Genomic DNA, 11,418 nt, shown 5'->3' with positions numbered 1-11,418 from the left:
TATATATATATATATATATATATATATATATATATATATATATATTGCTTCTTTATCAAAGATCAGGTGTTTGAAGATGTGTGGATTGATATCCGGGTCTTCTATTCGGTTCCATTGGTCCTCCTCTTTTTTCTTATGCCAATACCAGGCTGTTTTCAGTACTGTAGCTCTGTAGTAGAGTTTGAAGTCAGGGATTGTGATGCCTCCAGACAGAATTTTGAGTATAAATAGTGTTGTATTCATGCTAAGTTCCCCATAAACTACCAGCAAATTACTGAAAAGAAATAAATATATATATAATTTTATCTCAACCAAACAGCTGATAACTGACATTTTGATATTTTTTGAAATGCTGTACCCATAATATTACACCTAAAAATACACTCTCAACTTCTTCCTTTTGACATTCTTTTGAACGGCTCTATGGTCCTATTCATGCAGTATGGAGACTGAGTGTGAAGTCAGCATGAAAGACAATGCGTGTGAGATGCTATTGTTTTAGAGGATATACTATATATTTATACATTAAGTACATGAATGAATGTATCAGAGGTTGCGTTGTGACACTGTTTACTCAAGCTCTAACCAAACTGATATATTTTCATGAAAAGGGGGGGTACATTTTTTGGGGGAGGGAGCAAGAATATTATTTCCTGCCCTGAAAAGACTTTTTATCAATGCTACATTTTGTACTTTTCAAGCAAATATAAACTCTGCAATTAAAAGATGTAGGTTTTTAAAAAGTGATTTTTAAAATGTTCTGAATAGTTTGCCAATAAGTAAATATACCTTTACCTCCATAAGGAAAATCAGAAAATTAAGAGCTACCAAACCCCTATTGTGTCCACATTCTAATCAAATATGTTATATATATTTTTTCCCTGAATGGAAATCAATTTCATAAATTTTACTTGAAGACCATATACCAATAAGATGATTGGTTTCCTTATATCCGAAATAATTAAAATCACAAGATATTATTGGAATCAATCACCTTTATTAGCCTATCGATGTTACATTTATACCCAATGTCTAGTCATCTTCTCAAAGGGCTCTATTTGTAATACATCATGTTAATAGTAAATAGCCAAGTGTGCTGGCTAAACCTTAGCCTAGCTTTTTAATATCCTCTGGTAACTAGAAAGCCAATCATTTTCACACAACAGTGTTCCAAAATAACTAGAAAGCTGCTATAATTTTAAGCAGGGGAGGAAACATGTTCGTTTTGGTCTTTTTGTGTTTGTATTTCAGCAAATTATATTTGCAATTAACAAAAACAATGATATCATAAAAATTGCTCTGCTTTTTAAATTTTTAAACTTCAATACAGTGCAAATTGAAACAAAATAGTATTGTAGTCTTTTGGGAGGCAATTAGTCATCAATAGTGTAGCTGAACCTTATTATTGATAACTGGGTCCAGGTTGGGTATAGCCCTGTCCAAACGAAGGACACTCACGTGCATAAGGGTTAGACCCACTGGAAGGAGGGGTCATGGTACCTGCAGGAGATGGCATAAACCTGGTCTGTGTTGGAAGCACCAGGTTGGCTTGGAGCCATTCCAGGCTGAGCACCGGGGGACACAGTAATTAGCAGGTTGAGATGTTTGGGTAGTATATGTTTGTGGAGGATAAGTGCTTGCCTGGTACTGTTGTGGTTGAGCGTTGTGCCCCACTACTGACTTCCACATCTGCTGTGGGAGTGCATTCTGCTCCTTCAACCAATAGCTGCTGAAATACCAGGCCACTAGGTTGTGGTGTATTAAAAAAGAGTGGCAGCCCTCTGCTTGCTCTCTTGTTTCTGGCTTCTTGCTCCAGCGACAAGACTCCTTTCCTGGCTGTTGGTGTTCTGTAAGAATTTCCCCTAAAATAAATACCCCTGTGAATCCAAACTGGTGTGGGATTGTTTTGCGCAATACAAATCTGAGAGCAGCAGACGATGGGAATAATTAGGATGGAGAGAGGAACCGAGAGGAAGGACGATAAGAATGCTGAAGCCAACTATACAAGCAATAGAATGTTTCTCACCATTCTTAGAAGAAAATGAGAGCTGAAACAAAGCAGATAGAAGTTCTAGGGAGACTTCTCAGAAGAGAAGGGAGTGGGGGTTATTTAAGATGAATCAGAGTGGTTGGAGTCCTCCCACATCTGGAGGGAAGTTATTGTAGATATAGGCAACACTGAGCAACTTCTGTCAACGTGCTGGGACCGTTCACTGCGTTCACAGCTTGTAGTATTTGACAACACCTTCTGCAGGATTGGGCTGGCATTGCCCTCATTAAGATGCCAGGGAAGCAAGCCAGACCCGAAAGCTGTGCCACTGCCCCCCCCCCAAAAGCCAACGGTTCCTCCCAAAAGGCACCACAGGCTGGGCAGCAGAGGGCGGCCTCTAGTGCATTCCCCACAGTGGCAGAGGAGGAGGAAGAGGAGAAGGAAGAGGAGATGGAGGAAGAGGAAGAGGAGGGGGAGGCAAAGGAGGAGGAAGAGAAGGAGGAGGAGGAGCCGGCTTTGGCAGCAGAACTGCCTGGTGCTGCTGTTGCTGAGGCTGTGGAGCTCACGGGGTGAACGACAAGGAAGTTTCCAATCTTTAAGGCTTGTTTCGGTGCTAATGAAGAGCTTTTAGGCACAAGTGTGCACAGCAAGTTTTTTTATGTCGATGATAGGCGAGCTGGAAAGTTAGTTCCTGTACATCAAGTGAGAGGTTTGAAAGAGAGAATAGTGAAGCGAATTGAAGTCTCTCCAGATGGATCCTTCCTGCTAAGAAGTGGCATTGCTGGGTTTTCTCATTTGCTGTCAATGAAGAGGAAAGAATTGATTGGTAGCATGAAGATCAATGGAAGAACTGCAGACAATACACAAGGCTTCAGGACTTCACCCCAGCAATTCTGCTCCTTTAACTCAGTCTCAGGATGGATTTCTTCTCCTCACCTCGTCTGCTTTGGCTCCAGCAGGTGAGGCTAGAAGGATGCTCACAACCCTGTGAGGCTGATCAGTGATAAGGGAGGATTTTCAGGAATCTAGGACTCAGGGAACCATCCCTCCTCCACTCTCCAGAGAGCAGACACAGGTATGTAACAACTGGGCCGACAGATAACCTCACACAAATCTTCATTCCGAAAATAACGCTTTATTATTTTACAATAGTTCAGGAAAGTCCTTGGGAGGTTGTGACTAAAATGGAATCACCATAGAACATAGAGCTGATCGGTGAGCCCATCAGTCTCTCTCTTCAGGTGATGAGCACAGAAGGGAAGATGTGATGTCGACAATGAGAAAGCCGGCGGCTAGCAAGGGGGGGGGGGAGGCACAGGCACAGTGGTGTCACTTGTGACCACTGCTCTCAGGTCTGGATCAGGAATTTCGTCTTCTCTTCCCATTGTCTCAGCCCTGTTCGCATAGCCGGGTGACAACGGCATTGAAGACAGAATAACTTACAACCACGAGCCGTAGCTCAGGGGTTCTTGAGGCTAGAAGTTGTGATGCTCTGGCTCCTGAGTGGCTTCAGGACACCACAGATGCCCCAGCCCCAATAGAGGGACATCCAGAAAACAGGATGCACCAGGGCTTGAGTTCCAACCTGTCCTCATAGCCACCTCTGTTTTTATGGAAACTTTCTACGATATGGAAGGGTTGGAAGTGGGAAGGCTGTTCTAAGAACATTTTTTTTTTTTTTTTTGGTTTTTCAAGACAAGGTTTCTCTGTGGAACAGTCCTGGTTATCCTGGAACCAGCCCATGTAGTGCCAGGCTGGCCTCGAACTCACAGAGATCCACCTGCCTCTGCCTCCTGAGTGCTGGGATTGGGGAAAGGTGTGTGCCACCACCGCCCAGCGAAGCAGGATTTTCTTGTTGGTTCTGCCACTCTGCATACCCCAGGCTAGCCTGTGAGCTCTCTCTTCCTGTATTCCTACAGAAGTGCTGGGGATTACAGATGTGTGGTTCCACATCTAACTGTTTTGCTTGGATTCTGGGGGTCTAACTCAGGTTATCAGGTTTCTGTCACAAGTGCTTGTACCCACTGAGTCATCTCAGTGGCCCTGATTCAATTTCTGAAGCAGCCCCTCAGACAAGAAGTTCTGGACAGGGCAGCTGCATGGGCAGCAGCAGCATGGGCCGCTTGCTGAAGGCAGCAGGAGACAAGAAACCTCACATCCTGCCTGTATTATTAGTCCAGACATAGCTGACTTGATACTACTTCATTTTTCATACGTAGGTCTCCTGTACACAGATGTTGAAGATCCGAGCAATTTAGCTGAGGTGCTTGGGGAATGGCCCTGGGGCTCTGGACATTCTAAGTGATTTACTGTTGATCTATACCACTAATCCTGTCCTCCTTACTGTAGACCAGGCGGGCTGGCTTTGAACTCACAGAGATCTGCCTGCCTCTGTGCTGGGATTAGAGGTGCGTGCAACCACACCTGGCTCAGTTTTGGTTCTTGTTTCTTTTTTTGTTTGTTTGGCTTTTGAGACAGGATTTCTTTTAGCCGAGGCTGGTCTCAACTCACAAAGGAGCCAAGAATGACACTGAATTTCTGATTTTGTTGCCTCCACCTCCCAGAGGCTGGAACAAAGGCATCTCTCCCCAGGCCCAGACCCTGTGGCACCGAGGACTGAACCAGGGATTTGTGCACACTGGGCAGTCACTGTAGCCAACCGAGTTACAGCCCCAGCCCTCAACTGAGCTTCAGTCTTGTGTTCTTTGCATTGCCTAGGAGGAGCTCCTGATGCACCTATTGTGGTATCCATCTCTCTATCCACGGCGTTGAAGGTGCCTTTGATGAGCCTGGAACTAAAACAGTCATCCCTGGTCGAGTCATAGGAAAATTTTCAATCCGCCTTGTCCCTCACATGAATCTGTCTGTGGTAGAGAAACAGGTAACGATATCTGTTGTCGCATAGGCCCAGCAGTACCATTTCTGAGTCCCACACACCATGGCAAACAGAACAACTCTGTGGTTCTTCCTCAAGTTTCACTTCTTTTTTTCCAATACAAAAGCATGGATAAAATGTCCGGAAGACAGCATCAGCCTTACTCAGCGCAAATCTCCTTCCCCAGCTCCAGAAGTCAGACAAAGAGCTGCGCGGAGTGGCAATGATGGGACATTTTTAAAGATTAGACGGGAGCTATAAAGACGAGATTGGCTTCACACACAGATGGAGTGGGTGACTGACTGCACTTGGCTGGGGCTGCAAAGCCTCGAGCCCCCTCGTTTGTTATCTCGTGATCTGGGAAACCAGTGTGAGGACGCAGCCATTGTGAGAAGAGCACTCTCTGGAGGGAGTTATCTATCTACATCAACCCAGTATTAATCCACCTGGCCTTGGCTTAACAGGAAGTAGACTCTTAGGGAATACCTCAATGCCCTCCCCAAGCTCTTAAGTCTGTCCTCCTCTTTCCTTGTCCTGTGCTCTGATTGCCTTCTAACACATCTCCGTTCCTCTCCCATCTGTCCGTCCTGGCTCTTTCCCTCCCTTTGGGAAACACCACTGCGTTATCTTAGGGATATACATCCACAGAGGCAGACACGTCCTTGTCTCATTCGCTGCTACCACCTCCAGCACCTTGGTGCTAATAAATGCTGGATGAAAAATAAATGGAAAAAAAAAACTGTGTTTTGGAGGCTGGAGCCTCCTGGGAAGATTTCCTTAGTAAAGCAGGCTCTTTTTGTTTTAATTGATTAATTAATTTTTTATCTGCCAGTCCCAGTTCTCCTTTCCTCTTCTTCTCCTGCTCTCTCCCTTCCCCCTCCCCCCACCTTCCACCTACTTCTCAGAGAGGTTGAGGCCTCTCCTGGGAAGTCCTGTTCCAGTCCCCTCACTGAGGCAAGACCAAGGTCCCTCCACCCCTGCCCCGTGCATAGGCTGAGCAAGGTGTCTCTCCATAGGGAATGGGCTCTACAAAGTCAGTTCATGCGTTACAGTTAGATCCTGGTCCCACCGCTAGAGGCTCCACAGACTTCCCCAGCCACCACAGCATCATCACCTGTATTCAGGGGGCCTAGTTCCGGCCTCTGCAGGCTCCCCAGTTGTCAGTCAGGAGTCAATTGATTCTGTGGGTTTCCCCATCAAGGTCTTGACCCCTTTGTTCATATTATTGCTGGTCCCTCCCTTTGCCAGGAGCTCAGCCAGTGGTTCGCTGTGGATCTCTGTACTTACTGGCTTCCATCTGTTTCTGGAAGACATTCTAGCTTCTCTGGACTGTAGGCTGGTTATTCTTTGCTTTATGTCTGGTAGCCACTCATGAGTGAGTGCATATTATACTTGTCTTTCTGAGTCTGGGTTACCCCACTCAAGATGTTTTTTTCTAATTCTGTCCATTCGCATGCAAATTTCAAGGTGTCATTGTTTCTGACCTCTGAGTAGCACTCCATTATGTAAATGATCTGCATTTTCTTTATCCATTCTTTGTTTGAGGGGCATCTATGTTGTCTCCAGGTTCTGGCTATTATGAATAATTAAAGCAGGTTCTTAAAATGTCTCCATCACTGTCTAGCTTGGAATTGCTCCCACTTTTCACAATTTTCCAGAATGTATAATGCCCCCCCCCAAAATATTCATTAAAGTGTTACTAGATGAGAAGCAATATTTGGATTATGTTGCCTTAGAAGCCCTGTTCACTGCTCTACACCAGTGGCGTTACTAAAGGCTCGCAGTGCTCCAACCTGTCAGCTCAGGGTGTCTTCTGTTTTCTGGGTGGAAGAACATACACACTGTGTGAGCAAAGTCCAGCATCTTACTTGTTACTGACAGTGTCGCCTTCTAGGTGAAACAGCATCTGGAAGCTGTGTTCTCCAAAAGAAACAGTTCCAACAAGATGACTGTTTCTATAGTCCTGGGACTCCACCCATGGACGGCCAACATCAGTGACCCTCAGTACCTTGCAGCCAAAAGAGCCATCAAAACAGGTGGGCCTTACAGATATTTTGATTCACCTGTGTGTAGCAGGACCAAGACACCTTTGTCTTTTTTGCCCAAGGTGTGCTGTCTGCAGTTCTCTAAAGCAGCAGAAGCGGTAGAATGAGTCTAGATTCAAAGGGGGCTTATTTGGCTTCCTTTCATGACACCGTCCAGGCATCCCAACAACAGTTGCCTCACGTTGGAGAGGTCAAGAATCCAGTAGCTGTTCAATTCCTGAGGCTGGGTATTAACCTGGTGCTAAAGGCTTGGAATGAGGATCACTGGTCTTCAGTCCGCATTGGAGGTCCAAAGGGGCTGGGTTCTGATATCAGCAAAGGAAAACCAAAATAACAGCATTGATGAACTTGCCAGCAGGAAGGAAGTCAAGCAGGCAAAAAGGAAAAAGAGAAAAGAAAAGAAAACAGCTTCCTGTTTCTGTCTCCTTCATCCAAGCCAGGCTGCCAACACTTGACCTGACACTTCAAAGGAGTAATGCCCCATGGCGTCCCTTTTAGTTGATTCCAGATCCAGTCAGGCTGACACAGCTTTGGGTGCGCAGGACGCTTGTTACCTGGTACTTCCTGTCATCAGCACAGCAGCCTTCCCCAGTTTACAGAGGAAATGAAGGCTTACAGAGATGAAGAGATTTGTGAAAGAGAACTATGTCAGTTATTATTATTTTTATCACCATGAAGAGCACCTGGAAAAAACAACTTGAGAAGGAATGGATTTGCTTTGTCTCATAGTTTCAGAGGGTTTAGCCCATCAGAGTAGGGGATGTAAGATAAGAACGTTCAGCTCGTCTAATGCCAGTGAAAGGAGGAACTGCAGCAGAAGGCAGGCCACAGGACATCCTCACAGTGGATGTAAGAGGCCATGCTCCTCCAAGGTTAAATATAATAGTTAACAATTGCTGAGGCGAGGAGAGATTTTTTTTTGGTGGTGTAGCTGCCTGCAAGTTGTCCGTGCTCTTGCAACTAACACCAACTGAACTCATTTGGACGCCAAGCTAGATTTGGGGGCGGGGGGGGGGGGAGATTGTTTTTCTTTGGTGTTTTGGTGCCTTGATTGGAGAGAGTAAATGTTCTTTTCCCCTCTTCCCAAGAAAAGTCTTATAACATTAGTAGCTAAAATGTACTACTGTTAAGCCAAGCAGTGGTAGTGTGTGCCTTTAATCCCAGCACTTGAGAGGCAGAGGCAGGAGGATACCTGTGAGTGCAAGTCCAGTCTGGTCTTCAGAGCTAGTTCCAGGACAGCCAAAGCTACACAAAGAAACCCTGTATTGGAAAAAAAAACCATTCTATCTATCTATCTATCTATCCATCCATACACATGCATACATACACACACATACATACACATATACATCACTGTTAATTTCTGATTCTTGACTATTATGCAATAATCACATAAGATGTTTACATGGACAAGAGTGGAGTTAGTGCTTATAGGAATGCCATGCATGTTATCTTTACATTTACCCTAAATTCTAAAATTTTCACATTGGTTCAAAGTTAAAAATTTAAGCCAAGTATGATCACACAAATTTTAAGTCCATCGCCTGGGAGGCAGGGGTGGGTTTGAGTTTGACAGAAATCTGAACTAGATCAGGAATTTTATGCCAGCTTGGACTACATGACAAGATCCCAAGACAGAAAGAAAAGCACACATTACAACACTTGAGATTAGTGATAGATAGTCTTCTTATGATTTATTCTACTGCTTCTTTTTTCTGTATTTCAGTGTTTGGAGTAGATCCTGATATGATCCAGGATGGGTCAACCATTCCGATTGCTAAACTCTTCCAGACTATTACACAAAAGAGTGTAATGATGCTTCCACTGGGGGCTGTGGATGATGGGGAGCACTCCCAGAACGAGAAGATCAACAGGTGAGCTGACCCTGTGAAGGTGGGGAGTTCCACGTGGGTTTGTCCACTAGTCTTGTGTGAGCATGGACAATAACAGACCTGGTATCTTAAAGACTTGATGCTTATCTCCCCACAGTTCCCTAGGTTGGGAACATTAGGTGAACCCTGGTGACTTAGTTGGGGCTTCTATTACTGTGAAGAGACACCATGAGCATCGCAACTTTTATAAAGAAAAACATTTAATTGGGGCTGTCTTAGCCAGGCGGTGGTGGCGTACACCTTTAATCCCAGCACTCGGGAGGCAGAGGCAAGCAGATCTCTGTGAGTTCGAGGTCAGCCTGATCTGTAAGAGCTAGTTCCAGGACAGGCTCCAAAGCTACAGAGAAGCCTGGTATTGAAAAACAAACAAACAAACAAAAAATTGGGTCTGTCTTACAGTTTCCGAGGTTTAGTCCATTATCATCATGGATGGAACATGAAAGTGTGTAGGCAGACATGTGTTGGAGGAGGAGCTGAGATCTGTATCTTAATCTGCAGGCAATGGAAAGTGAACTGTGTCACTGGGTGTAGCTTGAACATAGAAGACCTCAAAGCCCACCCTCACAGTGACACACTGCCTCCAACAAGGCCACACCTACTCCACCAAAGCCACACCTCCTGCTAGAGCCACTCCTTTGGGGGCCATTTTCTTTCAAACCACCACACTTGGTCTCAGACTACTGCTTTCTTTGTGTTTCCTCCTGTGGCAGAACTGGAGCAAATGAGGAGAAAGAAGTAGTGAGGGGGAGGAAGAGATTGGTCCTGCCTGCAGGCAAGCCAGGGGCTCTGCTGTGACTTCCCTATAAACTCACAGCACCGTGGGATTAGGACATATCGTCTGATATTGTATAACTTTAGTCACCTGGAAGGTCCCTCCAGGGTTGGCTCATAGTGGGTTAAGCCTTCAACGTATGGTTTTGGAGGCTGTGACATTTGGTGTCTAACAAAGGCTATTTAGGAGTGTCTGATATGAACATATTGACAGATTATAGAAACATCCAATGAGTGAGAAAAAAAAATCTTTGATTTTTTTTTCAATCCCTGTCATGTCGAAAATAAGAGGCCAAAGAAACTCTGAGAAACCAAAGAAAGCCATGTTCTCAGGAAAGACAGTGTTCTCAGGAATCCTAGCACCCAAAGAGGCCAAGGAGGGAGATAAAGATAATTAATGGACATTTTTGTGGTTGAGTCCAAAATTATTTGCCTCATTTCCTTCCTCCTCCTCTCCCCTCCTCCTCCACTTCCTCCTCCTTTTCTTCTGCTTGCTGTCCTAAGACAGAGTCTTTCTTGTTCTGCACCCTGGCTAGCCTGGAAAGCTGTATGTAGACCAGTCTCATAGAGGTTCAGCAATCCTCTTGCCTCTGCTTTCCAAATGCTGGGATGATAGGTGTGTAAAACCACACCTGGTAATCATATTTTCTTAATAATTCTGCTTTTGGATTTATCACATGACTTTGATTCTAGGATCTCCAAAGCATGCTAAATATAGAAACAATCTAAATACTTTAGATTGACTGGATTTATAATACATACAATTCTCCTGTGGACATGGTTGGATGCTTTTCCTTCTTCATTGAGTGGGAATGTGTTTTCTTGCTTTTGTTTTTATTAGGTGGAACTACATACAGGGGTCCAAATTATTTGCCACCTTTTTCCTGGAGCTGTCAAAGCAGCACTCATGACAACAGGCACCTTCCGGTGTCACTGGCCCACTGACAGATCTTCCCACTCAGACCCTGGGCAAAGCTGGAGTTGGAAAAATTCAGAAAATGTGAATCCAGTACAGTATTTGTTCCTTCCCATTTAAAATGTCTTGGGACATTGGGACCAGTAATAAAACATTGGAAAGGTACAGACATTGATATGATTTAACCTTCCCTCTCTCACTTACCTTCCCAAAGTCAGGGCAACTTGGACCTTCTCTCCCCCCAAATCCAGTGTGACAGGCTGGGACTGGACTCAGCACCACCTTGGAGGACAAGTGGGACACCTCTTCAGCCAATTAGATTCTTGCTTGCAGTTCTCTTGGCTCAGTCTTCCAGTTTGCTCGGCAGGCCCTGCACAACTGTGGTGCCCAATCTTCTACCCAAGACCTCAGGGCTTGAATCACATTTGCCTCTGTTCCCTTAATAAGGAAAGTAGTAGTTTCCGCTACTAGCTACAGTGATTCCTCTGTGGATTCATTTTTAGGAGAATTACCGGGGCATGCCACTGTATTAACTTCCTGTCTCCCCTTTCTTTTCTTTTCCTCCAGTTTCCTGAACATGCTGAAACTGAAACGATCAATATTCATACCCATATATGATTTGGAATCTTTGTGCAAAGATGAGTTTTTCTTTAATTCCAAACTTCTTCCCCTTTGCCATGATTGATGACACTTGCTCAGCTCTTCTGCCTCCTCCATCTTCTGACCCCATCAATAAAGTCTCCCTCCCTGCACACACCATTCTACCAGCAAAATTCACCCAGATAGCATTTCTCTTACCCCATTGAAATTTTACTCAATGATTATATCTGAATTGCTCAAAGCACCAGTGTTAGATGGAAAACTAATCAACCCTGACATCAGCAAGACAGTCTCAATTTAAAGCCCTTGGCTAAATTGCATTTTTAAAA

At 44.7% G+C, this 11,418-nt stretch overlaps 1 protein-coding gene across 1 annotated transcript; it reads left to right on the top strand.

Moving 5' to 3' along the window:
- Window positions 1-2,831: 2,831 nt before the first annotated feature.
- LOC142844265 (beta-Ala-His dipeptidase-like) lies at window positions 2,832-10,484 on the top strand. The gene is made up of 5 exons (XM_075962602.1): window positions 2,832-2,949; window positions 4,765-4,871; window positions 6,760-6,901; window positions 8,637-8,784; window positions 10,415-10,484. Exons 1-5 carry the CDS (start codon window positions 2,832-2,834, stop codon window positions 10,482-10,484), a joined length of 585 nt encoding a protein of 194 aa, XP_075818717.1.
- Window positions 10,485-11,418: the final 934 nt, after the last annotated feature.

Source organism: Microtus pennsylvanicus, chromosome 2, assembly GCF_037038515.1.
Source record: "Microtus pennsylvanicus isolate mMicPen1 chromosome 2, mMicPen1.hap1, whole genome shotgun sequence".
In the NCBI taxonomy this organism is placed as follows: domain Eukaryota; kingdom Metazoa; phylum Chordata; class Mammalia; order Rodentia; family Cricetidae; genus Microtus; species Microtus pennsylvanicus.
Note: the sequence above shows the minus strand (reverse complement) of the source record. Positions and strands in the feature narration are given on the sequence as shown.